Below are 26,991 nucleotides of genomic sequence, written 5' to 3' on the forward strand. Positions count from 1 at the left end.
TCCCGAGCAGGCGGGCAAGGAGGGAGCAGAGGGAGGGGTGGGGCAGCCCCGGACGCCCATCTCAGCAGCCTTTGGGGGTCTGGGAAGAAAAGCCCCAGGCTGGCTGCGCCCCTGCCTGCGGTGGAGACTGGTCTCTGCCAAGGACAGGTTGTCCCCGGCCTTCTGCATCCGCAGAGCGGAATGAAGTACCGGATTTGGGAGCAGGGTGAACCAGAGTCTGGTCTTGGCTACCAGGTTGCAGGGTTGTGTGCCCGATTCTCTCTGAGCCTCATTCTTTCCATCTCTGAAATGGGGACAAGAAGCTCGGCTTGCCGCGGGGATTTGGGGGGTGGGCTGGAGGAGAGACAGAACTTGCTGCAACTCAAGCTCTTGGAATGGGGTTGTCTAAGGCTCTCGTCTTCTCCCTCACCTGGGAAACAATCCACTTCCCAAGGCTTTTCCCTAGCGGGCGGAAGCCGGGCACTGTTGTTCCGAATCCTGCCCAGCGACTGGATTCAGAATAGCCGAGCAGGCCCCTCACTACCGTTGGCTAGGGTTGACCCTAATTGCCTTGAGCCTGCCACTTTAAGAAAGACGACGCGATCCTATTTTGACTCTTCCTGTCTGTGCCAGAGGATCGCTCTCTACACACTATGTCTGAACTCCGACTCGGAAGTAGAGCCTGCGGGGAGCCTGAGACAGTGTAACTTTACTGGCCCAGTACTAAAAGGGGCGGGCCGAGAGGGGCGTGCTGCAGGGGCGCAGAATTCTCGCTGTGGCCCTGGGGAGTCCACGCCTGCAAACTTTTCCCCGCCCCCTGTAACTCATTGGAAGAGTTTTAAGCCAATTACTCCGTCGTTACCCAATGGCCATCTAACTATTCCTTTGGTTCCACCCAGTGGACTTCGCTAGCTTGGCAACGCCTGGGTAAGCGCATGCGCCCAATCCCTTCCAGTTTTGAGACCGTCGCATCCCTTAGACTCCGCCCCAAGGGCTCTCCCCGCTTCTCACCTTTTCATCACTTTCCTGCGCTTGCGCATTCATGCCGTCAGGCTTTCCTTTTCCGGGTCCCAACTGGGCCCGTCAGCGCATGCGCCATTGCAGGCTGGCGGCTCGCGGCTCCTTCTTCCGGCCTCTCCTTGGGCCGGCACCGGCCGCAGCGGGGCGAGCACGGAGCCGGAGGAGAGGGACCTGTGACCCCGGAAGTGGACCTCGGGGTCCCGAGGTTCTCCCCGGGCCGGAGCCTCGGGAGCCGTCGCCTGCGCCTCAGGAGTACCCACCCCACGCCCACCTCTGGATGCCGCCGGCCCGTGCCCGGCCCGTGCCCTCCGCCCGCCTGCCGGCTCGGCTTCTCGGAGTAGTTTTGGGGCGGGGGGTAGGGGCCCGGACCCGCCCCTGATGCGGCCCCACCCCCGCGCCCAGGCCCTGCGCCGCTGACTGCCAGGCCGGTCCCGGCCCCGCCCCCTGTCCGCACCCCAGTCCCACTGACCACCCGCCCCCGTCCGGGGAGGCCATGGCGTGAGCGCGGGGCCGGGCCCCGGGGCCCTCGCGCGCCAGGCGGGGCATGGGCCAGGGGCCGCCCCCATGAGGGTCCCGGGAGGGGGGCGCGCGCTTCAGCGGCGGGGCCATGGGGTCGCAGGTGTTGCAGATCCTGCGCCAGGGGGTGTGGGCCTCGCTCACCGGCGGTTGGTTCTTCGACCCGCACCAGAGCACATTCTCCAACTGCTTCCATCTCTATGTCTGGATTTTCCTGCTCACCTTTCCCTTCTTGCTGTACATGGTGAGACGCCGCCGCTGCCTGGAGCTGTCGCCCGGGAAGGGAGGGCAAGATAGCATGGGAGAGGGCAGCCTGGCAACCTTCAGGGCTGTGCCTGGGGCAGTGGGGTGTGGGAAGAGTCGCGACGAGGTTTGGAGATGTGTGGAGACAAGGCTAATTCTTTTCTCTCCTGAGCTGGGTGGGGTGACCTTGAGTTTCTCGTTTAATTTTTTAGTTTCTAGTGAAGTAGAAGATACAGTGCTGTGTTAGGGTTTTTGTAGTAACTACGCAATGGGTGTCAAGGTTTCGCTGTTAGTTTGTAGACTTAACAGTGGTGTTTGGCGTATCCACGGTGGCAGAGGCTGTGCAGGAAGGGGCCTGACTTGCTGCCTACCTCCAGGTCCTGCCCCCCAGCTTGCTGGTGGCTGGAGTGTACTGCCTCGTGGTGGCTGTCATCTTTGCAACCATCAAGACTGTGAACTATCGGCTACATGTAATGTTCGACCAGGGTGAGATTGTGGAGAAACGAAACTCTACCATGGGAGACCCTGAGGAAGACCCTGCCCATGGGGACAGCAGTCCGCCCAGGTGGGTGGAGCCAGTGCTGGATTGGTCCCTGGGCTGGAGCATTGGAGCATGGTGGAGGATCTTCCAGAACGTTGGCTCCCTGGTTGAGTTTGGGCAGTTTTCTTATGGTTGGTCATAGGATTGTAAGGGCCAGTTTGAGAAGGTACGATCTGTGAAGGTGGAGCATATTGTAGATAAAGAAGGGGATTTAGGTTAGAACTGCTGCTCTTTATCTCCAGGGACCCAGGAGTGGAGATGACAGTGTTTCGGAAAGTGAGTTCCACACCCCCGGTACGCTGCAGCTCCCAGCATTCCGTGTTTGGCTTCAATCAGGTCTCGGTGAGTGGCCCTCAGCCCTCCGTCCTCCCCGTCTCCTGGGAGTGGACCCTGCCTCCGGTACGTCCTAAGCCTATTTTTTGGTGTGCTTGCTTTCTCACGATTCTCTCTATCCACTCAGGAGTTGCTGCCCCGGATAGAAGACTCTGGGCCCCTCAGAGGTAGGTGGCTGCTGCTCGGGGCTGTGGAATGAGATGGCATGCGGCTGCCCTGGGGTCCTCCTGCTGATGTGTTTGGGACCACAATTGCAGACATTAAGGAGCTGGTACGGGAGCAGGGCAGCAACAACGTGATCGTGACGTCAGCCGACCGGGAGATGCTGAAGCTTGGTTCGCAGGAGAAACTGAGTGAGTGGGCTTCTGTGGCCAGGGCTTGGGGGGAGCCAGCCATCTTTCAGTTGTCCAAACTTCTTCATTCTGGGGGTCTTTGTGTGCTCCTGGATGGAGCCTTTTCAGTCTCCTGCTCTTTTAGCTCTTGCTCTTGTCGCAGACTGCTTTTATTTCATTTTCCATCCGGTTTTTTTTTTTTTTTTTTTGGACAGTTGGAGACCTTCCCCAGACACCTCCAGGGGCTGCCCTGGACCCCTCCCTCCCGAGCACGGACTCTTCAGAACGGTCCCCACTGGCTGGTGACGGAGTCCCTTGGAGTGGGAGCAGTGTGGCTGACACGCCAATGAGCCCCTTGCTGAAGGGCAGTCTCAGCCAGGAGCTGAGCAAGAGCTTCTTGACCCTGACCCGACCTGACCGGGCCCTGGTGAGGACCAGCAGTCGGCGGGAACAACGACGGGGCGCGGGTGGCTACCAGCCCCTGGACCGGCGGGGCTCGGGTGAAGCCATGCCCCAGAAAGCTGGCTCTTCGGATTCCTGCTTCAGCGGCACTGACAGGGAGACGCTGAGCAGCTTCAAGAGTGAAAAGACCAACTCTACTCAACTGGATAGTCCTCCAAGTGGGCCAGCTCCGGAGGGCAGCGACACAGACCCGCCCTCGGAGGCTGAGCTGCCAGCCTCCCCCGATGCTGGGGTCCCCTCAGATGACACCTTGCGCTCCTTTGACACAGTCATCGGGGCTGGGACGCCACCGGGCCCGGCTGAGCCACTTCTTGTTGTTAGGCCCAAGGACTTGGCCCTCCTGCGGCCCAGTAAGAGGCGACCCCCCATGCGGAGACATTCCCCACCCAGCCGTGTCCCTCAGCGGCCTCTGCTCGAGGGTGGGGGGTTCTTTGAGGATGAGGACACCAGTGAGGGGAGCGAGCTGAGTCCAGCCTCCAGCCTGCGCTCGCAGCACCGCTATAGCACCGACAGTTCCTCGTCTACCTCCTGCTACTCCCCAGAGAGCTCCCGGGGCGCAGCGGGGGGGCCCCGGAAGCGACGGGCCCCCCATGGGGCTGAGGATGGGGCTGCCGTGCCCCCCAAGCGGCCCTATGGGACGCAGCGGACTCCCAGCACTGCCAGCGCCAAAACGCATGCCCGGGTGCTGAGCATGGATGGGGCGGGGGGTGACGTCCTCAGGGCCCCCCTGGCTGGCTCCAAGGCTGAGCTGGAGGCCCAGGCAGGGGTGGAGCTAGCTGCTGGGGAGCCCACTGTGCTGCCTGCTGAGGCCCGCAGGGGACCTGCTGCCAACCAGCCTGGCTGGCGGGGGGAGCTGCAGGAGGAAGGAGCTGTGGGGGGAGGTGAGTGCTGGCCCTGGGGGTGGAGGAGGCACGCGGTGGAGGATTGGGTTTGGGCAGAGGACGCTCGAGTGGAACCAGTTGGAGCCTGGTTGGCTGGTCTCAGGCAGCAGGTGGCTGAGGGGCGTTTGTCCGTCCTGTCAGATCAGTAGGGCTGCAGCGATGGGGAGACTGAGGTTGAGAGCGCAGGCACACAGTACTAGGTCTCGCAGGTAGGGCACCTGATCATGGGCCGTGAAGAACTCTCGGAATCCAGTTATTTTCCCGACACTCAATGCGTTGGGGGGTTGAGTATCGTCTGGGTTTCCAGATAAGGAAACCAAAGCTGAGAATGGTTTGGGGCGTGGTTGGGAGAAGCCTGACCTGTAGCCCCGTGCAGGAGAGCCTGCCACTTGACCCCGAACCTCTGCCCTCACACCGGGGTGTCTTTCTGGGCAGCAGCTGAGGAGACAGGCAAGCGGGACCGCTCGAGCAGCGTGAGGCGGACCCAGGCAATCCGCAGGCGCCACAACGCAGGCAGCAACCCCACACCCCCAGCCTCTGTCATGGGCTCGCCGCCCAGGTGAGCACCTAGCCAGCAGGTCTGAGGGGTCAGGCACCTGACTCGCAGTGGTACTGACCACGCTGCCCCCTTTAGCAGCCTACAGGAGGCTCAGCGGGGCCGGGCAGCCTCCCATTCACGGGCACTGACACTGCCCTCCGCCCTGCACTTCGCCTCCTCGCTGCTGCTCACCCGCGCCGGCGCCAACGTGCACGAGGCGTGCACTTTCGATGACACCTCTGAGGGGGCCGTACACTACTTCTACGATGAGAGCGGTGAGCATCTGACCCTGGCTGGCTGGCTGGAGCCTCCTCCATCCCAGCGGGCCTGGTGCTCACTTCCTGAGCACCGACAGCTCCTGGGTCCTGTGGTGAGACCTTGCCTTCCCCGTGCTGCCGAGCATCCACCTTGCAGTTTCTTTGGGACCTGGCTTCTTTCTCATCCTCGTTCTGTTCACTAGGAGAAGGAGGTGCGCCTGGGCAGGGCGCTCTTCTGATGTGCTGAAACCCAAGGCGAGCTGACTACAGGGCTGAACCCTGACCCCCCCAGGCCTGCCCTCTGCAGCTCTAGGCCCCCTGGGAGCTGGGCTGCCACCCCAGGCACATGGAGCACAGAGTTTTTACTTACTGGCTCTGATGACCATGCGGCTCTGGCCTCGGTGCTCCTGTTCCTGACATGCTGTGTTTTCTCCCCACCCCTGCCCAGGTGTGCGACGGTCATATACCTTTGGTCTGGCTGGAGGGGGCTACGAGAACCCTGTAGTGCAGCAGGGGGAGCAGGCAGCCAATGGAGCCTGGTGAGTCACCAAACTTGATCTCTTCTGGCCAGTGGCTCAGGGCACTGCCATTTTCAGGGAGCATCACAAATCTGGAGTTGTTTTCCTGAACTGTGTTGGGACCAGGACAGCTCAAAAGCTTTGAAAAGGAAAGGGTAGGAGCAATGCAGGGTAGGCCCGCAGGAGTCCCTTGAGTTCCTCGTTCCAGGACACTTCCAGTGTGAGGAAGGCATAGGAGTGGGAGGCAGGCTGGGCCTGGGGGGGAGGCGCTTCTACCACGTGCCTGTTCCTGACCCCAGTGTTCCTTGTGGGCATTTGGGACAGCCGCCTGGACCCCCGATCACAGGACAGTCCCACGCCTCAGCTCTGGTCCCAGGTTCCCCTGTGGCCCTGGTGCTCATGGCTGCCGCTCCCACAGGGACCGCCACTCACACTCCTCCAGCTTCCATTCGACTGATGTCCCCGAGGCAGCAGGCGGCCTGAACCTACTGCAGCCGCGGCCTGTGGTGGTGCAGGGCATGCAGGTGCGGCGGGTGCCGCTGGAGATCCCAGAGGTGAGGACTGGGGGTCACGGTGGGGGCAGGAACTCACCCAGGCGCTTGGGAGGAGCAGTGTCCGCTGCTTTGAGTGAGGGCTGCTGGGCAGGAGGTGTCTGCCCTGACCTTTGGTAGGAGGCCGGTGGTGACAGGCTCATTCGACAGATGTGTGTGGAGTCCCTCCTTTACTCGGAGGAGCCACAGTTGACTAGGGAGCAACGGGTGTTAGTGACGACATCTACAAAGATGGTAGTTAAGGTTACTGAACAATAGGTGTCTGCTGAGCGTTGCATGAGCTCGGGGTTTGTGCTGATTGCCTGGGTACAAGCAGATAGCCTGCCTCTCACTCTGGAAGTGTGCTGTCCGGCCGTCGTTCTGTGGTCAGCCTGGTAACGGTACAAGCACTGAGACTGCGGGAAGCCCACACTTAGAACTTAAAGGGGTAACAACAACGGGAGCACCCACGCTGCTAACGAGCCCATAGATAGACTGTAGGCAGCACACCGAAGCCTCACATGCCCCTTCCTGGTCCATTTTTCCTTGATTGTGACAAACGAGTGGCAGCGTTGTTCTCGTTACACAGCTGATGGTAACTTCAGAGGCAGGGCGTTCTTTGGCTCTTCATTGCATCCTGAGAGCCCAGCACTGAGTCAGGCCCACAGTGTGTCCCCTAAATATCTGTGGAGTGAAGAAACAAAAAGCCCCGAGCCGGCCAAGGCCTCAGTGTTGGCATTGGCACCCTGGCCTGTGGAGTGGTCAGAGTGATGGCAGCTGGCTCAGTCTGGGGCACTTGGGCAGCATCTGCCCAGAGTCCCAAAGCCTAAAGTGGACTTTACCTAGTCCAGGAAGAGGCAGGAGGTTCTGTCTGAACGGGGCAGACAGACACAGAAGTAGTAACTGGCACCTGGTGGCCACCATGCTGTGGCGTGGGATCCCGAGAAAGAAGCTGGTCCTTGTGATGGACGTTGGGCAGGTCAGAGGGTCACTAGCTGCTGGGCAGAGGGCTTTCTGTGCTGAAGGAAAATGGCCGGCTAGGCCAGTGCGCACTGGGGGTGGCAGGGCTGATGGACGTGGCTGTGGGGGCTGCAGTTTGACCTGCCGGACCAGGACTCCCTGCACGAATCCCAGGAGCAGACGCTGATGGAGGAGGCGCCGCCCCGTGCCCAGCACAGCTACAAGTACTGGCTTCTTCCTGGCCGCTGGACCTCCGTGCGCTATGAGAGGCTTGCCCTGCTGGCCCTGCTGGACCGGTGAGTGTCCCGCTGGGCCTCAGCCCCCGGCTTTCGGGATTCCCAGAGCCTGAGGAGGCATCAGCGCCTCAGAAGCGGACCGTAGGAAGCTGAGGGTGTATCGGGGTCTGGTGTCTTCAGGGGGGTTGCTCTAGGTTCTTTTGGGGACAAAGGGTGGCAAGTAGGTGGTACTCAAGAAACCCCCCGCCCCCAAGCTCCACTCAAAACCAAGGCTTCCTGCTTAGTTTGTTGCTTCCATTTGCTTCTGTATTAGACTGGGTTTGAAAACCAAGTCCTGGACTCTAAAAAAGGTCACAAATCGTTCATCTCGCTTTTCCCGTTTCTCAGAGGGAAAACAGGCCCAGAGAAGTCAGATGACTTTTGAGGTCTGTTATGGAGGACTTGGGCCTCAAGCTCACGTCCCAACTTCCTGTTAGCCCCGTGACTTGGTGTTGGTCGGGTACCGGCTGTGTGTATGAACTGGTGTCAATTAGGTGCCAGCTGTGTGTGTCCTGGTGTCAGTCGGGTGCCGGCTGTGTGTGTGCTCTGGTGTCAGGTGCCAGCTGTGTGTGCCCCGGTCTCGGTTGGGCTTTGCCTGTGTGTGTACCCTGGTCGGTCGGGTGCCAGCTGCGTGTGCCCCAGCTGGCCAGGTGGTGGCTGCGTGTGCCCTGGCCAGCTGGGTGCTAGCTATGTGAGTTGTTGTCCCACTGTAGTGTGCATGATGCCACCACGTTTGCAGTAATTTGTCAGGCTGAGTTGGAGCTGGGAAGTTCTATGAGCATTGGCGCCTGGGGCCTTAGTGTGTAGAGGGGGCAAAGATTGGGAGGCAGGGGAGCAACTGGGATGGCTTCCTGGAGTGCGTGCATGCTGGGCTTGTCTCTGACGGGGCGTAGGTTTGATACTCAGAGGCTGAGAGGCTGGCACGGGCAGATGCCTGGCAGTGGGCCTTTATGGCAGGACCCTGTCTCCCTGTTCTGCCATCATCCCTTGCACCACTCATGGGGTGGTATGCCGCCTGACTCAGGTGTCTCCACAGGACACGGGGGATGGTGGAGAACGTCTTTGGTGTCGGGCTGAGCAGCCTTGTTGCCTTCCTGGGCTACCTGTTGCTGCTCAAGGGCTTCTTCACGGACATCTGGGTCTTCCAGTTCTGCCTGGTCATTGCTTCCTGCCAGTACTCCCTGCTCAAGGTCAGGCTGCCCCGTCTCTTGCTCCTCCTGCTTGTTTACAGACACCCCTTCCCACTCCCCCAGTTTTGAGGCATGTAAGCTAGAAAGCGTAAGATGCTTAAGGTCTTCTAGCAAACTGCCTATTTTCTAGATGAGAGAATTGAGGCCTACGATAGTTCAGATCCTGCCCTAGTCACTCAGCCTGCCAGTGGTAGCAGTGAGCAGGTCCTGGGGCCCCTGACTCTCCTGTGGCCTTGGGCTCTTTGCCAACATGGCTCCTGTGTCTTCCAGAGCGTCCAGCCTGACGCCGCATCTCCCATGCATGTGAGTACCCATGGGTCAGCTCTCATCAGGAGGCTCGGGCCCTGGGGAGGCCAGGAGAAGGGCAGGTCTTCTTACCCTTCATTGCTCCCGCCCTGCTGGGCTTTGTCCCCATCTTGGACCCCGGGACTGGCGGGAGTTGTGGGACATGTGCACATCTGGGTGTTTGCACATGCCTGTGGGGGCACTGGGGATCTGGCTCCTCACGGCCCGGCTCCCCAGGGCCACAATTGGGTGATCGCATACAGCCGGCCTGTCTACTTCTGCATCTGCTGCCTGCTCATCTGGCTGCTGGATGCCCTGGGTTCAGCCCAGCCCTTCCCGCCCGTCTCCCTCTATGGCCTCACACTCTTCTCTGCCTCCTTCTTCTTCTGCGCCCGAGACGTGGCCACTGGTGAGGCCAGGCAGGGCTGGGGCAGCATGGGAGTGAGACCCCACAATGGACCAGGAGAAGGCGGCAGGCTGACTAGGCCTTGCCTTCTCCCCAACAGTGTTCACCCTGTGCTTCCCGCTTGTCTTCCTCCTGGGTCTCCTGCCCCAGGTCAACACCTGCCTTATGTACCTGCTGGAGCAGATAGATATGCACGGCTTTGGGGGCACAGGTATTAAGCCCACAGAGGCCTGGGAGCCGGGCCAGTGTGGGGCTTGGTGGGACCATAGGTTGGGTCTGTGGCTCCAGCCCTTGATGAGCTGTTCCCATCTGTTCTAGGGACTCGAGCCCCTACCTGCCCTGGCAAGTGGTTTAAGTCTGAGAATGCTAGAAGCTCTGAAAGGGCCGGGGAAGTAGGGCTGGGAAAGCAGAGAGCGCTGGGCTGCGGGTGGTGTCCAGGGACACTTAGCCTCTGGGAGGTGAGGTGGTGGCAGGGCAGGGGTAAAGGGGTATGCTAGCAGGTAAGCACAGTTAAGAGTTGCCCTTTACCTACCCTATTCCACTATGCAGCTGCTACCAGCCCACTCACCGCAGTCTTCAGCCTCTCCCGCAGTTTACTGGCTGCCGCCCTGCTCTATGGCTTCTGCCTTGGGGCCATCAAGGTAGGGGGGCTGGGGTATAGGGGTGTGCTGGGGCCCGTGGGAGTGGTGGAGCAGGGCTGTTGAGTTGAGCTCAGCTGTTGCTTTTCACCTGGGGGCCCCTCCTGCCCCCGCGCTTACCCTCACCTGCCCGACCAGCATGGGTTGTCTCCCCAGACTCCTTGGCCGGAGCAGCACGTCCCCGTCCTCTTCTCAGTCTTCTGTGGCCTCCTGGTGGCGCTGTCCTACCACCTGAGCCGGCAGAGCAGCGACCCCACCGTGCTCTGGTCGGTGTCTGCATGTGCCTGTCCGTGCGCACACGTGTGTGCGTGCTCTGGGGGGCGGTCTGGGTCTGTGCATGTGCCTGTGACCAGTGGACCCTGGGGCCCGTGGGAGAAGGAGAGGCCTCCTGGGCCCAGACCCATCACCCTGTGTCACCCACCCCTAGGTCCCTGATCCGGAGCAAGCTCTTCCCTGAGCTGGAGGAGCGGAGCTTGGAGACAGCCCGGGCTGAGCCCCCAGACCCACTGCCAGACAAGATGCGCCAGTCAGTGGTAAGGGGGCTGGAGTGTGGGGTTTCAGTTGGGTGGCAGTGCAAGAGCTGGGGGTGTAGCCCTGAGCTGGTGGGCACCAAGCTGTCTGTCCTGGCCCTGCAGCGTGAGGTCTTGCACTCGGACCTGGTGATGTGTGTGGTGATCGCTGTGCTCACCTTTGCCATCAGTGCCAGCACTGTCTTCATCGCCCTGAAGGTTGGTGTGGTTACCCCCCACCACGGACTTTGCAGGTGCCTGCTTGAACCCAGGTGGCCCCAGGGTCTGGGGCCTGCACCCTTTGGCTGAGTGCCTGGCCTCCCTCTCCCTCTCACAGTCGGTGCTGGGATTTGTGCTGTACGCACTGGCTGGGGCCGTGGGCTTCTTCACACATTACCTGCTGCCACAGCTCCGCAAACAGCTGCCCTGGTTCTGCCTCTCGCAGCCTGTGCTGAAGCCACTGGAGTACAGCCAGTACGAAGTACGCGGTGAGTGTCCGCTCTGGGCCGACAGCCTCCACACCCCGCACTCCTGCTCCGCCAGGCCTCCAGGCTGGAGCCGGGCTGAGGAGATGGTGGCCTGAGGAATGCCCATACTACCCTGTAGGCATGGGTGCTGACCCACCAGCCCTTGTGGCCCCTGAGCAGCCCTTGGTGTGCCCCCATTCAGCCCTGCTCTGCTAGTAAATGGCGTGCTCTGCCCTTTTTCTCTTCTCGTTGTCATCTCTGAGGAGATGGAAGAAGTGGAACTCCAGTACTCTGAAGGGATTTCTGTCGTATGTAGGGTCGCTATGAGTCGGAAGCGACTCGAGCAGACGTGACAACAACAAAAAAGGGACTTCTGAGGAGCCCTGGTGGCACAGTGGTTAAGTGCTCAGCTGCTAACCAAAAGGTTGATGGTTTGAACCCACCAGCTGTTCCACAGGAGAAAGAGATGGCAGTCTGTTCTAGTGAAGATTACAGCCTTGGAAACCTCATGGCACAGATCTGTTGTTTTCTGTACAGTCGCAGTTGTTAAAGGGATCTTTTGTCTGAAATAGCAAATGGGTTTCCTGTAGACAGAATCTGCCCCGCACATGTCTTCTTTTCGGCTGTGCAGTAGATAAACTGTGAGCCCACATTTGACGTCTAGGTCTGTCACGGGAAGGTCCCCTTTCCTTTTTTTCCCAACAATTGACAGATTGTCTCCCCTGGGCCAGCCTCCTCACAGGGCAGCAACCAGCTGGAGCCCAGTGGCAGTGGCCCCTTCAGGAGGGCCCTGCAACTTCGTTCCTGTGTCCTGGTCCAGTGTTACGTGGCTCTGGCCCCTGTGGGCATTTCAGGTTTCCCTGTCAGCCTTTTTTTTCACAGCCAGCAAAACGGGGCAAAAAGCCCTCGCCCAGAACGCCTGCCAGATAAGTAGCAGAGGCCTCACTGGCATGCAGAGCCCCTGCCCCTGCCTGGGGCACATCACCAAAGAGCAGCACCCTTGCCCCCAAAGCCTAGGGACCCAGAACAGCGCAGCCTGTGGCTTGATCACCCTCCTAGGTCCCTCATGAGAGCGCATCCATCCTGGCCCCAGAGGGTAGTGTGGAAGGCCAGGCACTGGCCACACTCTAGCCTTCTCCTTGCAGGTGCTGCAGAGGTGATGTGGTTTGAGAAGCTGTATGCTGGCCTGCAGTGCGTGGAGAAGTACCTCATCTACCCCGCCGTGGTGCTCAACGCCCTCACAGTGGACGCCCACACTGTTGTCAGCCACCCGGACAAGTTCTGCCTCTAGTGAGAACTGCCTCTGCCCCCAGTCCCCCTCCTGCCCCACCTTTACTAGCCCTCAGGGCACTGAGACACAGGGAAACTGAGGACCAGAGGACATGAGGCCTGCCTAAGTTTGCCCAGCAAGCTAAAGTAGGACCCCAGGCTCCTGACATTTTTTTTTTTAATTTTATTTTTATTGTGCTATAAGTGAAAGTTTACAAATCAAGTTAGTCTGTCATACAAAAAGTTATATACATCTTGGTATATAGTCCTAATTGTTCTCCCCCCAATGAGACAGCCTGCATCTTCCCTCCGCTGTCTTTGTGTCCATTGCACCAGCTTCTGACCCCCTCTGCCCTCTCATCTCCCCTCCAGGTAGGAGATGCCAACATAGTCTCAAGTGTCTACTTGATCCAAGAAGCTCATTCTTCACCAGCACCTTTTTCTAGCCCATTGTCCAGTCCAATCCCTGTCTGAAGAGTTGGCTTTGGGAATGGTTCCTGTCTTGGGCCAACAGAAGGTCTGGGGGCCGTGACCACTGGGGTCCTTCTAGTCTCAGTCAGACCATTAAGTCTGGTCTTTTTATGAGAATTTGGGTTCTGCATCCCACTGCTCTCCTGCTCCCTCAGGGGTTCTCTGTTGTGTTCCCTGTCAGGGCGGTCATCACTTGAAGCCGGGCACCATCTAGCTCTTCTGGTCTCAGGCCGATATAGTCTCTGGTTTATGTGGTCCCTTCTGCCTCTTGGGCTCATAATTACCTTGTGTCCTTGGTGTTCTTCATTCTCCTTTGCTCCAGATCGGTTGAGACCAATTGATGCATCTTAGATGGCCACTTGCTAGTGTTTAAGACCCCAGATGCCACTCTCCAAAGTGGTATGCAGAATGTTTTCTTTATAGATTTTATTATGCCAATTGACTTAGGTGTCGCCTGAAACTGTGGTCCCCAAATATCTGCTCCTGCTATACTGGCCTTCGAAGCATTCAGTTTATTCAGGAAACTGCTTTGCTTTTGGTTTTGTCCAGTTGTGCTGACGCCGCCTGTATCGTGTGTTGTCTTTCCCTTCACCTAAAGTATTTATCTACATTTTTTTTAATCTAATTAGTGAATATTCCTCTTCCTCCATCCCTCTCTTCCCCCTCTTGTGAAATGTTTTACAGATTCATCACTGTTCTTTATCGATATGTAGTATTCCGTTGTGTGAATATACGATAATTTATTTACTCATTCATCCATCGATGGGCACTTTGGTTGCTTCCATCTTTTTGCTCTTGTAAACAGTGCTGCGATGAACTTGGGTGTACACATATCTGTTTATATAAGAGCTCTTATTTCTCTAGAATGTATTCCAAGGAGTGGTATTCCTAGGTCGTATGGTAGTTCTATTTCTATCTTTTTAAGGAAGCGCCAAATCAATTTCCAAAGTGTTTGTACCATTTGATATTCCCACCAGCAGTGTATAAGTGTTCCAGTCTCTCCGCAGCCTCTCCAACATTGATGATTTTGTGTTTTTTGGATTAGTGCCAGCCTTGTTGGAGTGAGGTGGAATCTGATTGTAGTTTTGATTTGCATTTTTCTGATGGCTAATAATTGTGAGCATTTTCTCATATATCTGTTAGCAATCTGAATGTCTTCTCTAGTGAAGTGCCTGTTCATATCCCTTGCCCATTTTTTTTATTGGGTTGTTTTTTTGTAGTTGAGTTTTTGCAGCATGAAGTAGATTTTAGAAGTTAGGCATTGATCAGAAATGTCATAGCTAGAAACTTTTTTCCAGTCTGTAGGTAATCTTTTTATTCTTTTGGTCAAGTTTTTGGATGAGCATAGATGTTTGATTTTTAGGAGCTCCTAGTTATCTAGTAGGAAACCCTGGTGGCGTAGTGGTTAAGTGCTACGGCTGCTAACCAAAGGGTCGGCAGTTCGAATCCACCAGGTGCTCCTTGCAAACTCTGTGGGGCAGTTCTACTCTGCCCTATAAGGTCGCTGTGAGTTGGAATCGACTCAATGGCACTGGGTTTTTTTTTTTTTGGTTAATTATCTAGTTTTTTTTCTGTATTGTTAGTAATGTCTTGTATATTGTTTATGCTGGATATTAGGGCTTTTAACATCCCTATTTTTTTTCCATGATCTTTATCGTTTCAGGCTTTATATTTAGGTCTTTGATCCATTTTGAGTTAGTTTTTGTGCATGGTGTGAGGTACGAGTCTTGTTTCACTTTTTTGCAATTGAATATCCAGTTATGGCAGCACCATTTGTTAAAAAGACTGTCTTTTCCCCATTTAACTGATTTGGGGCCTTTGTCAAGTATCAACTGTTTATATATGGATGGATTTATGTTTGGATTCTCAATTCTGTTCCACTGGTCCATGTATCTGTTGTTTTACCAGTCTCAGGCTGTTTTGACTACTGTGGTGGTATGATACGTTCTAAAACCAGGTAGAGTGAGGCCTTCCACTTCGTTCTTCTTTTTCAGTAATGCTTTATTTATCCGGGCCTCTTTGCCTTCCATGTGAAGTTGGTGATTTGTTTTTCCGTCTCATTAAAGAATGTCATTGGGATTTGGAACGGAACTGCATTGTAACTATAGGTTGCTTTTGGTGGAATAGATGTTTTTACAATGTTAAGCCTTTCTTCTCATGAGCAAGATATGTTTTTCTACTTATATAGGTCTTTTTTCGTTTCTTGCAGAACCGTTTTATAGTTTTCTTTGTATAGGTCTTTTATATCTCTGGTAAAATTCATTCTTAAGTATTTTGTTTTCTTGGGGATTACTGTAAATGGTATTGATTTGGTGATTTCCTCTTCCATATTCTTTTTGTTGGTGTAGAGGAGCCCAACTGATTTTTGTATGTTTATTTTGTATCCTGATACTCTGTTGAACTCTCGTATTAGTTTCAGTAGTTTTCTTGAGGATTCTTCAGGGTCCTGACACTATTTATTGAAGCGGTTGCTTCTTTAAAAGTGAATGTGCCTGCCACCATCTTCTGGGGAGGGGAGAGATGGGGAGTTACTGGCCCAAGAGTAGGGGCCAGCCCAGCAGAGCCCAGGTGGGGTTGCTGTCGGGCCCGGGCAGTCAAGGAGTAGGGCACCCACCCCCCTGCCTCCCGTACCTTCCTCTGTGGGACTCCTAACACCTGACTTTCACCTGCAGCTGCCGGGCACTGCTGATGACTGTGGCTGGGCTGAAGCTGCTGCGCTCTGCCTTCTGCTGCCCACCCCAGCAGTACCTGACCTTGGCCTTCACTGTCCTGCTCTTCCACTTCGACTACCCGCGCCTCTCCCAGGGCTTTTTGCTTGACTACTTCCTCATGTCCCTGCTCTGCAGCAAGGTAAGCGGTGGCCGCGGCCAAGGCCCTTGACTGTGGGACTGGAGCAGAGCTGTTCTGCCCTTGTGTGGTGGGGGAGACCCTCCCCAGGCCCTGTGGCCTGGCGGTGGCTGCTTGTATCAGCCCCACCTGGGCCCACACAGCAGCTCCTTGAGTAGACGGCCCCCATCCTCTCAGAGGACGCAGAGGCTTGCAGAGGCTCAGTGACCTGCCTCAGGCCTCCAGAGATGTGAGCCCAGGCCTGTCTGACCCCAGAGCCGTCTCTCTGGATCGCTACACCAACCACCTTCCTTGTCAGTTGTTAAAACAGCATGGGCCTTGTCTCCTGGGCACCAGCCTCTGAGCTCTGCCCCTGCCATCATGGCCCTGGATGCCAGTTGAGAGTTAGTGTCAGAAGGCCCTCACAGGCTCTGCCCACCTGCAGGCTGTGGGGTTCCCTGATTGAGGCTGGGGTCCACTTTGGTCAAAGGTCTATGACCCACACTTCTGGAGGCACAGAGTGGTGCTGGGGCCTTTCGCTCACTCAGGTGGGCTTTCTTTTCTCGTTTTCTGATTGGCCCAGGAGGGTGGAGACTCAACTCTCTTCCCTCTAGGCCAGGGCCTAGGATTATCTCTTGATGTTCAGTACTACTGACTGACTGGTATGACCTAGGAAAACCATTTACCTTTTCTATATCCTCTGAATTTCAACTTTGCCGTCTGTGAAATGGGCACAGTAGGACCCTCCCAGGGTTGGTGGTACAGATTAAATGGCCAGTGTTGAGTAGAGGGTTGTTCAGTTTGCAGTCGTTAATGGTACTGGGTTTTTGGAGCCAGGTCTGGAGAAAGAGGGCTGGGTGTTGGGGGCGGCCAGTGGGAAGGCTGGTAGCAGGGCTTTGTGTGGTCCCCAAGGCTCTGAATGGGTGACTCTAAATGGGCCTGGCATCGGGACTTGGCAGAGCCCGTCTCCAAGAGTGACCTGGTGTCTTTATCTCCTCCTCTCCGCCAGCTGTGGGACCTGCTGTACAAGCTGCGTTTCGTGCTTACCTACATCGCACCCTGGCAGATCACCTGGGGCTCAGCCTTCCATGCTTTTGCCCAGCCCTTCGCTGTGCCACGTACCCAGCCCACTCCTGCTGTCAGGGCTGGGATGCAGGGAGGGCAGTGGTCTAGGGAGGGTGGGCAGGATGGGGCAGGGGACAGGCAGGGGTCAAAGGTACGGGGGGTGGCTGGGGAAGGTCCTGCGTGCCAGCTGCCTCCTTGACTTGTGCCCAGACTCGGCTATGCTGTTTGTCCAGGCCCTGCTCTCGGCGCTCTTCTCCACTCCTCTCAACCCCCTGCTGGGCAGCGCCGTTTTCATCATGTCCTATGCGCGGCCCCTCAAGTTCTGGGAACGTGACTACAAGTGAGTCTCCTAGGGACGGTGGGCACCGCACCCTGTGTGGAGCGGGGCTGCCAGGCGGGAGGGGTGCAGGAGGAAGGGAATTCAGGCTGGACAGGGCCCTGGAAGGGGCCAGTGGTGGGTGTGTGAGGTGCCGGTGTGGTGGGGCTGCTAAGATGGAGGGATCCCAGAGGGCAAACCCAGAGCCAGTCCCGAGCCTTGGGCTCACCCTGTAGGCAGTGAGGCCTGGTGTGTGCTTCTTGGGGTCTTGGCCTTCCCGTTTGGGTAATGGGCTATTCTGGCAGCTGCCTCACAGCATGGGCAGTGGGCTGGAGAGGACTTGGGTAGAGCAGGGGCAGAGAGGAAGTGGGGTCAGGGTGGTGGGACTGTCACTTGACCTCTGGCAGCTTCACCCTCTTGGCCAACCATGCTGTGCCTCTCTGAACAGCACTAAACGTGTGGATCATTCCAACACCCGTCTGGTCACACAGCTGGACCGGAACCCTGGTGGGTACTCAGTCATCCAGGGGACTCTGGGCGGGGCCTTCCTGGGGAGACAGCCTCACTCGTCACCTTGTCCATCTGTCCTTGTCTATCCTGGGCTCCAGGCGCAGACGACAACAACCTGAACTCCATCTTCTACGAGCACTTGACACGCTCGCTGCAGCACACACTGTGTGGGGACCTGGTGCTGGGACGCTGGGGCAACTACAGCCCCGGCGACTGCTTCGTCCTGGCCTCCGACTACCTCAACGCCCTGGTTCACCTCATCGAGGTCGGCAACGGGCTGGTCACCTTCCAGCTGCGTGGCCTGGAGTTCCGGGGTGAGCACAGGGCCAATCTCGGGTGGCAGGTGGGGCAGGGGCCCTGTGCAGGCTCAATGTCATGGTGCATGATGCTGGGGTCTTGTCCAGTTGGCTCTGGCCTGCCAGTGGCCTAGGGCAAAGCATCCTCCACCCCGGATTCCCAGTCTGAACAGTGAGGTGGGGGCTCTTGGCTGAGTCCTGACCCTGCCCTGACTTGAATCTGTCATGACTGCCCAGGTTGCCATGGTCTGGAGCTCTGAAGTCTCATGCCAGCCCCCACTGGTCTGCTCTCTGCTCAGGCACAACCGCCGGTGTGTGAGCTAGTGCCCTGCCCTCAGGAAGACATACGTGTCAGGTGCCCACTTCTGAAAGGGCAGGGGTCTCTGGGCACAGCGCATGAGCTCTGTGACTTTGAGCAAGTCACTTCCCGTCTTTGAGCTTTAGTCTCAACCTTTACAGACGACCAGATCACCACCTCTGCTGCGTGGCTGCTTGTTGACTCATGTGTTTATCCAGTCATTGAGTTATGTTCACTGCCCACCTGATCTGGCTGAGCTCGAGCTCAGCACCGGGAACAGGAGCGGAGGAAGGGAGCTCACAGCCTAGTGGAAAGACTTATGTTAGTAAGGATTCCACAGAAAAATATCAGGTTGCCATGATGGCAGGTGCAGAGGAGAGGTGCCCAGCACTCAGAGTCCCCGAGAAGAGATTTGACCTTGTTGGGGGCACCAGGAGAGCTTCTTTGAAGAGTTGATACTTGAGCTAAAGGCTGAGCCAGGGAGGGAGGACAGCCTTCCTGCCGAGGAAACAGCATGTGGACGGGCCCTGGGGCAGGGGAAACAGGGAACAGAGACTGGGAGGAGGAGCGTGGTGAGAGGTGAGGCTAGAGGGCTGGGCTGGGCTGGGCCTGTGCCTCACAGGGCTGGGAGCCCGGGGGGCAGGCGGTGGGCCTAAGGAAGAGCTGGGCTTTGAGTGCCTCTTAAGGAGAGGGGAGCTTTGGGAATAGGGATGAGTCTCCACCTCAGGGAAGCATGGGTGTTATAGGGGCCAGAGGGTGGGAGCCCTGGTGATGCAAGCAGGGTTTGGCTTCCTGGGGCCAGGCGAGGCAAGCCACGTGTCCCCTGGGGCCTAACCCGGGGCCTGAGGCTGAAGAGATGGAAGTGGGAGTGGGGTTGTGCCATGGAAACAGGGCTGGGCTAGCTGCCAGCGTCATTGAGTACCACAGGCCAGGCACAGTAGGTCAAGTATTTAACGTCATGCCATCTCAATTAATCCTCACCATGACCTTGGAGGGGATACCTAACGACACTCCCATTTTGCAAATGAGGACGCCGAGGTTTAGAGAGGTCATGTAGCTTCTCCAGGATCACACAGTGCAAAACCAAGAGCCAGACCTGAGGCTGGAGCCCAGAGAGCCTGGCTGGAGGACATGCTTGTCCCCTCTGCTCTCCTGCCTGGGAGCCCTGGAGGAGGGAGACCCTCAGAGTTCTCCTGGGGAAGGGTCCAGAAGGTTAAGCTGCTTGGCCCAATTCACACGGCGTCTTGGGGTATAGTGTGGATGGCAGGAGGCCTGGAATGCCACCCTGTGGTACCTGCCAGGGAGGAGCAGTCAGGAGTCTCCTCGTGGCCCCTGACTGAACACCCCTGCCCCCCACCCAGGCACGTACTGCCAGCAGCGTGAGGTGGAGGCCATCACAGAGGGTGTGGAGGAGGACGAAGGCTGCTGCTGCTGTGAGCCAGGCCACCTGCCTCGGGTCCTGTCCTTCAATGCTGCCTTTGGGCAGCGCTGGCTGGCCTGGGAGGTGACGGCCAGCAAATACGTGCTGGAGGGGTACAGCATCAGTGACAACAATGCCGCTTCCATGCTTCAGGTCTTCGACCTCCGCAAGATCCTCATCACCTACTATGTCAAGGTAGGGCAGCGGGTGTTCACCCATCCACCCGCGCGTTCTGTTTGGCCCAAGGAAAGTGGAGGCCTCAGAGTTTAAATGTCCTCCAAGGTGCCCCCTTCCAACCGGCCACAGGGGCCCCGGTGGCTCATGTGCTCTGACGATGGGGTGCCTAGAGTCGGGCTCCCATCACCCCCTCCGGGAGGCTTTCCTGGGGCAATGAGCACTGGGCGCAGGTGGCATTGCGTGTGTGGTCCCTTGGCCAGGGTGCTGGTCCAGGAGAGCAGCTGTTGAGGCTAGCCATCCAGAGACCACCCATGCCCCACCCAGCATTGCCCAGACGGATGATGATAACGGTGACAATGACAGTGTTAACAGCGATCGTAGGAGTATCTGTGAACCCCTGGTGCTTGCCATCTGGTGTGCTATGGGCTAAGCCCCCTCCTGACCTCCCAGAGGCCCCGCCTGTCCCAGGTGTGGAGGAGGCTGGCTTGCAGTTGTTGTTGTTAGGTGCCATGGAGTCAGTTCTGACTCGTAGTGAATCTGTGTGCAGTAGAACAAAACATTGCCCAGTCCTGTGGCATTCTCGTAATCGTTGCTATGTTTGAGTCCATTGTTGTAGCCACTGTGTTCATCTTGTTGTGGGTCTTCCCCTTTTTCACTGACTGTCTGCTTTGGCAAGCATGATGTCCTTCTTCAGGGACTGGTCTCCCCTGATAACATGTCCAGAGTAGGTGAGATGAATGACGTCCTGCTATTCTTGATTTTAAGGAACACTTTGCGTATTCTTCCAAGACAGATTTGTTCATTTTCTTGGCAGTCCATGGTAAGTTCAATAATTTTTGCCAACACCATAATTCAAACGCAGCAATTTTTCCTTTGTCTTCGTTTTTCCTTGTTCAGCTTTCACATGTATATAAGATCATTGAAAAGACCGTGACTTGGGTCAGGTGCGCCTTAGTTCCTCCACAGGTGGAAGGATTTGCCTGAGGCTCTAAACCAGGAGGAAGTGGCAGAGTCAGCCTTGAACCTAGGCCCACCAACTCAGCCACTGGGCTTTCTCCCTCAACCTGGGGATCTAAGCCAGCTTGAGGGTCTCAGATCTCTTAGTGGGTAGGGTTGATGAGGTGCAGTGGGAGGCCCAGAAGGAGCCTTGGACTGGGGGCTTTTTTCCCCAGTGGGGCAGCCTGTGATGGTACTCCCCTTGCTGAGCCTCAGTTTACCCCCCCCCGAAAAATGGGGATGGTTGCATTCTGAGATGGCAGGACCAGTGAGGCTTGGTGCCCCTAGGGTGAGAGCACTGTGGGCTTTATCATCGCCTTGGGGCTCCCCATGTGAGGCCTGGAGGGGTGACCTGTTGGGGCTCAGGTGAGCCCACCTGCTTGGGCCTCTCTGGGACCATCCTACATACCCTCCGGCTGTGATTTTAGCTCCAGAGGACATCCCATCCATGTCACACAGTAATTGCTCCCTTGTTCCTCTGTCAACCACTCCTAGGGGGGCTTGTGATCCCCCCACTCATACTTCACCACAAAGATGGCTGTGGTCAGAGAGGGACCCCCCCTGGTCACTCAGGGGTCATTGCCTGCCCGCCCCCACCCCCCCATCATCTTGAGAGAGGTGTTCTCTTGCCCAGGTTACCCTGCTTGCCATGAGCCCTGCTCCAGGCCAGCATCCCCTCATCGCCGGGCCCCAGGTGCCCAGCCAGGCAGGGGGGAGGCCGAGGTGAGCTCCCGCCCCAGCCAGGCTATTGTCCCGTGGGGAGGTAGACTGGGACGTGGGCGAGGGTGAGGGCTGGACACCTATGGGTGAAGACACGGAGTGTGGGGTGAAGTTTGGAAGGACAGGTTGGGGCTGTGAGGTGGAGCTTGGGGAGGTGTGTGTGGGAGCGCTGTGGACCCGGGGCAGTGTCATAGAGGGGTGTGTGTGCTCCTTCCAGGTGGGCAGCCTCACGCCCTTGCCAGGCCTCCTTTGTACCTTGTCATCTCCCCAGGAGTCACTAAGCACAGTTGGATTAGACTCAATCCCGTCACAGAGACGCTGGCCTCGACTTGCGCCCGCAGCCAGGCCTTGGCACTCGTGGCATCCCCCCCAACTTTCCCCAGCCCAGGCGTGGTCCTTACCATGTTGATCCTCTCTCTAGCCCTTGGAAGAGGCAGGGCCATGTCACTGGCCCCTTGTACAGCTGGGGAAACTGAGGCTCATAGCCCCGCCCCTGCAGTCAGGTGTGGATGAGACAGAACGAGGCGCCACCAAGCCTGGGCTGATGCTGGAATTCTGGGTCCATCTTCTGCCCCAGCCTCTGCCTGGCACATCCCCTTCCTCCTGTAGGCACTGTTGAGCCCACAAAACTCCCCCGCATCTTGGGGGAGAGGACGTTGACTGCCAGAGGAGAGTGGATAGTGGCTTTGCTGTCTGCCCTCAGGGAGCTTCGGGTAGCCATCTGGCTTCCGAGCCTCCATTGCCTCACTTGCGAGTTGGGGAAACTCTCTCAGAGGGTGGGTGTGGGGCGGAACCAGAGCTCTCTGCACGGGACCATCTGAACAGAGCCCAGCTCTGTGAACCGCCTCCGAACAGAGCTGCTGTCAGCTGTGGCCGAGTCTGTGTTTCCCTCCTGGGAAACTGCCTGCCACGCTGTCCCAGGATAACCCACCTCAGAATGATGGCGCTGGCCAAAGCTTATCAAGTACTGAATGTGTGCTATGCTAGCTCCCCCTGCCCCTCAGCTTTTCTGGGTCTTGGGGGCTGTGATGGTACCTGGACAAGAAGGTCAGGCTGGAGCTGCCCTGTGGCCATCCTGTTCTACTCACCTACTATGCCCCTGGATCCTCTGCCTCTTGGTAAGAGGTGGCCTAGCCCTCCCCTCCCCAGGCTGGGCACCCACCTGCCCATGGCCAAGCTGGGGCTGGGGCTGCCAGGCAAGCCCCTACATGTTGGGACTGGTGAGGCCCGTCTTGCAGCCATCCCTCCATGGCCCCCAGGAGCTATTTGAGCTCCCCCAGCCCCGTTCTTTCCAGTAGCTTGCACTCTGGTCATTTTGTCCAGGCTCTTGGTACCTCCACCCCCCTGCTGGGCACTCTGATCCTGGGTGCCCCTTGTTGTGAGCTGCGCTCCCTCCCCACGCCAGGGCTACCCCACCTCTTACCGAGGCAGAAAGCCAGCCCCTCTGCTCCATCCTGGGGTGGCATACGGGATCCCAGTCACCTTGTTGGCCACCAGCTGCCAGTCCTGCACATCTGTCCATCCTGGCTGCACCAGCTCCCCATCTTCCAAACGCACCTCTCCACTTTCCCAGATCCTGCTTAGAAACCAAAGGGGCTCTTAGCAAGGGACCCAGGGGCACTGAAGGGATGCTGGCCTGCAGGCAGTCCTGTTCCCTCAGCCAACTCTTCCAGGCCCTGGAGGTCTGAAGCCCACGGAGTCATGGTGCTTGTGGTCTCAGGGCCTGAGCCCCACTGTTCTGCTGTGTGACTCGGGCAGGTCTGTTGTCCGTCTAAGCCTCAGTGTCCACTAATGATGGAAACCTTCCTGGGTGGTGTGAGCAGCATGAAGCCTGTGCCACAGGCCAGAGCCCTCTGTGGATGTGGCCTTCAGGCTGGGGAGGACGTGCCCTGTGGCTTCAGGGAGCTGAAGTGGGACTGACAGGGGTAGGTGTCCTAGGAAGCCTCCCTCAGCACCATCTAGGGGAGAAGCCTCTACCCTGAAGCTGTCTGCTCCAGTGGCCAGGATTGACGAGAAGCACTGTCAGCCCCAGGGCCCAGTGCTGTCCCTAGCCCTGATGCCTGCCATCCCCTCCAGAGCATCATCTATTACGTGAGCCGCTCTCCGAAGCTGGAGGCGTGGCTGAGCCATGAGGGCATTGCAGCGGCTCTTCGGCCCGTGCGGGCACCTGGCTATGCTGACTCAGACCCCACCTTCTCACTGAGCGTGGACGAGGACTATGACCTTCGACTCTCGGGCCTCTCACTGCCCTCCTTCTGTGCGGTGCACCTTGAGTGGATCCAGCACTGCGCCTCTCGGCGTGGCCAGGTCTGCCACCACTCCTGGGACTGCCCAACCAGTTCCAGAGACCTGGGTTCATCTCCCTCCACTCCTCGTCCCTCCCCGGGTGGGCGTCCCTCATCCTGAGCCTCCCCTGGCTTGGGCCCCAGCTGCCACCCCCAGTTCCCTGCCCTAGGTCTGAGCCAGGCTCTGGGGGCGGGGTCCTTGTGCTGCAGCCCATGGACCAGGACTGGAACTCGCCGCTGGTCACGCTGTGTTTTGGTCTGTGTGTGCTGGGCCGCCGGGCCCTGGGGACAGCCTCGCACAGTATGTCTGCCAGGTGAGTGCCCACAGGTCCAGCCAGGCCTGGTGCTCTCCCCTCCCCGCTCCGTGAGGAGCTGTGGGCTTTCCCTCCCAGCCTGGAGCCCTGCACCCTGGCCTCCTCTACTTCTCCTCACTTCCTTCTTTTTACCTCACTTTTCTCCTCCCACCTCTCCTCACCTCTCCTCCGACTTCTCATCTTTCCCCCCACCTCTCCTCATTTCTTCCCCACCTCTCCTCACTTCTTCCCCCACCTTTCCTCACCTCTCCCCCATCTCTCCCCTACCTCTCTTCACCTCCCTTCACCTCTCCTCCACCTCTCTTCCCACCTCTCCTTACCTCTTCCCCATCTCCTTTTCCCACCTCTCCTCATCTCTCTTCATCTCTTCCACCTCTCCTCGCGCCTCCCCCCTCTTCACCTCTCCCCACCTTCCCCCACCTCTCTTCACCTCACCCCCATCTATCCTTCTCTCCCCCCACTTCTCCTCACCTCGCCCCCACCTCTCTGCACCTCTTGGCCCCTCACCTCACCTCCCCCCACCTCTCACCTCACCTATCTCACCTCATTTTTCCCCCACCTCTCCTCACTTCTTCCCCCTCCTCTCCTCACCATCCCCCACCTCCCCTCACCTCACCCCCATCTCTTCTCACCTCTCCCCCCACCACTCCTTACCCCCCCTCACCCCTTCCCACCTCTCCTCACCCCCACCTCTTCTCACCTCCCATTCCTTCCTCGCCAGCCTGGAACCCTTCCTCTATGGCCTGCATGCCCTGTTCAAGGGGGACTTCCGCATCACTTCTCCACGTGACGAGTGGGTCTTCGCCGATATGGACCTGCTTCACCGTGTGGTGGCACCTGGGGTTCGCATGGCACTCAAGCTACACCAGGTGGGAAAGGAGAGCCCAGGCAGGGTGGGCAGGTGGGGGATGAAGCACTTCTACCAGGGCAGGGACCGCTGACCTGGCTCTTCCACTATCCCACCAGGACCACTTCACATCCCCAGATGAGTATGAGGAGCCCGCCGCCCTGTATGATGCCATCGCGGCAAACGAGGAGCGGCTCGTCATCTCTCACGAGGGCGACCCAGCCTGGCGCAGCGCCATCCTCAGCAACACGCCCTCCCTGCTGGCTCTGCGCCACGTCATGGACGACGCCTCCGACGAGTACAAGATCATCATGCTCAACCGGCGCCACCTCAGCTTCCGGGTGATCAAGGTGGGCTTGGCCCCACCCATGCTGACCCAGGCCCTCTTCCTGGTGCTGTCATCCTGACCTTTGTGTATGGCGCCTGCAGGTGAACCGTGAGTGTGTGCGCGGCCTGTGGGCTGGGCAGCAGCAGGAGCTGGTGTTCCTGCGCAACCGCAACCCTGAGCGTGGCAGCATCCAGAATGCCAAGCAGGCGCTCCGCAACATGATCAACTCCTCCTGTGACCAGCCTCTGGGCTACCCCATCTACGTGTCACCCCTGACCACCTCCCTGGCCGGCAGCCACCCCCAGCTGCGGGCCCTGTGGGGTGGCCCCGTCAGCCTGGGCGCCATCGCCCACTGGCTCCTGCGCAGCTGGGAGAGGTGAGCCCTGACCACTGGCCCCTAGCTCGTGAGGCCAGCTGAAGGTGTGCTGGGTTCACAGAGGAGGAAGCCGGGGCTCACAGAGGTGGAGTGGCTCCCTCCTGGGTCTCAGAGGGAGGAAGTGCCAGAAGTCGGGATTTTAACCTTTATCTGCGGTGTGACTGTGATGATGCCTCCCTCAAAAGCTGTGCGATGTAGGGAGCAGAATCCTGAGAGACGAGACCCTGGGGCTCAGAGATACGAGCTGGCTCATTCTGGGGTTGGGGACTTGTGCCTGTGAGGCCTCTGGCCTCAGCCACGTTCCCTCTCTGAACTCTACTTTGCCTCCCCACCCCCAGGCTTCATAAGGGCTGTGGCGCGGGTTGCAATAGTGGTGGGAATGTGGACGACTCGGACTGTGGTGGGGGCAGCGGCGGCGGCTTGACCTCCTTCAGCAATAACCCCCCCTTGGCACACCCCATGCCTGAGAACACTGCAGGTGAGCAGGCATAGCTGGGCCGAACCCGTGGGTGAGGAGGACGGCCCAGTTGAGGTCTTTGCCCTTATCTGTCTCCCACAGGCAGTGGTGATCAACCTTTCCCACCGGGCCCTGGTTGGGGGCCACGGCCTTCCCTGACCGGCTCTGGTGATGGGCGGCCACCTCCTCTGCTGCAGTGGCCACCCCCTCGGCTCCCTGGACCGCCCCCTGCCTCCCCTGCCCCAACCGAGGGTCCCCGGCCCTCACGGCCCCCCATCCCTGGTCTCCTCAGTTCTGAGGGCCTCAGTGGGAAGTGGAGCCTGGGGGGTCGGAAGGGGTTGGGGGGATCTGAGGGGGAGCCAGCCTCAGGGAGCCCCAAAGGAGGCACCCCCAAATCTCAGGTAAGGGGGCTTGTGGGAAGCAGGGTCCTGGGTGGCTCAGGTCTGCCGTCCTGCCAACCTATCTCCCCTATGCCAGGCGCCCCTGGACCTCAGCCTATCCCCGGATGTCAGCACCGACACCTCACCCCCCAGAGCATCCCAGGACATTCCCTGCTTGGACAGCATTGCCCCTGAGAATGACACCCCTACGGGGGCCCTGGGCGACTGGCTTGCCGCCACCGAGGAACGCGAGAGCCCTGCTGCCCAGCCCTTGTTGGAGCACCAGTACTGAGTATCCGGCACCTGCTGGACCCTATCCCAAGACTCAGTGACTGACCCTGGCCTCCAGCCCTCTCTGCTGGACCACAGAGCTCAATGGCTTTGGCTTCCATGTCTGAACCCTGACCTCTGGCTGCCTTGGCCAGAGCTCTAGAACTCAGTGGCCCTGACCTCTGACATTGACTCCTGGTCTCATGCCTAGTCCAGGGCCTGGGCTCCTCAGACTGAGGCAGTCAGCATCTCAGCCAGGCCCTAAGAGCCAAACCCATGGGCCAGTCCTGCTTGGAGCCCGTGGCCAGGACCGACTTGGCCCCTGGGCCTGCAGTGCTGCAGGCTCGGCCCCCTGGGCCTGGGCCTGGGCCTGGGCCTGAAATGTGGGAAGGGTGGTTTCTTTTTTTTGGTCATTTTTTTCTTTTTTTTTTTTTTTTCTTGTGCTTCGGAGACACCAGAATTAATAACACTATTTTTGATTTTGGTTGGC

General features: G+C 58.2%; 1 protein-coding gene across 7 annotated transcripts; it reads left to right on the top strand.

The window, feature by feature from the left end:
• Positions 1-1,595: 1,595 nt before the first annotated feature.
• Positions 1,596-26,966, top strand: PCNX3 (pecanex 3). 7 transcript variants are annotated; one of them, XM_049892496.1, is made up of 35 exons: positions 1,596-1,759; positions 2,136-2,323; positions 2,542-2,641; positions 2,760-2,799; positions 2,890-2,985; positions 3,180-4,307; positions 4,743-4,866; positions 4,942-5,120; positions 5,551-5,641; positions 6,039-6,174; positions 7,246-7,406; positions 8,422-8,575; positions 8,846-8,878; positions 9,098-9,269; positions 9,367-9,477; positions 9,816-9,907; positions 10,061-10,170; positions 10,332-10,437; positions 10,540-10,632; positions 10,751-10,901; positions 12,026-12,170; positions 15,293-15,470; positions 16,456-16,564; positions 16,722-16,851; positions 17,276-17,334; positions 17,436-17,651; positions 19,293-19,546; positions 23,321-23,551; positions 23,740-23,843; positions 24,565-24,712; positions 24,810-25,040; positions 25,120-25,394; positions 25,733-25,872; positions 25,954-26,252; positions 26,329-26,966. In XM_049892496.1, the coding sequence occupies exons 1-35, from the start codon at positions 1,607-1,609 to the stop codon at positions 26,521-26,523; spliced, it is 6,132 nt and encodes a 2,043-aa protein (XP_049748453.1). In that variant the 5' UTR covers positions 1,596-1,606; the 3' UTR covers positions 26,524-26,966. The 7 variants fall into 7 exon arrangements, with proteins under 7 accessions (XP_049748453.1, XP_049748454.1, XP_049748448.1 ...); XM_049892497.1 differs by having other exon boundaries at positions 7,285-7,406; XM_049892491.1 differs by having other exon boundaries at positions 8,846-9,269.
• Positions 26,967-26,991: the final 25 nt, after the last annotated feature.

This window comes from Elephas maximus, chromosome 7 (assembly GCF_024166365.1).
Source record: "Elephas maximus indicus isolate mEleMax1 chromosome 7, mEleMax1 primary haplotype, whole genome shotgun sequence".
Taxonomy (NCBI): Eukaryota; Metazoa; Chordata; class Mammalia; order Proboscidea; family Elephantidae; genus Elephas; species Elephas maximus.

Excerpts from the sequence above, each read along its gene's own strand:
- PCNX3 (XM_049892491.1), top strand. The coding sequence starts at position 1,607 with ATGGGGTCGCAGGTGTTGCAGATCCTGCGCCAGGGGGTGTGGGCCTCG. Across the intron at positions 10,633-10,750 it reads CTGTCTTCATCGCCCTGAAG|TCGGTGCTGGGATTTGTGCT; the intron begins GTTGGTGTGGTT and ends TCCCTCTCACAG. Across the intron at positions 17,335-17,435 it reads ACAGCTGGACCGGAACCCTG|GCGCAGACGACAACAACCTG; the intron begins GTGGGTACTCAG and ends CCTGGGCTCCAG.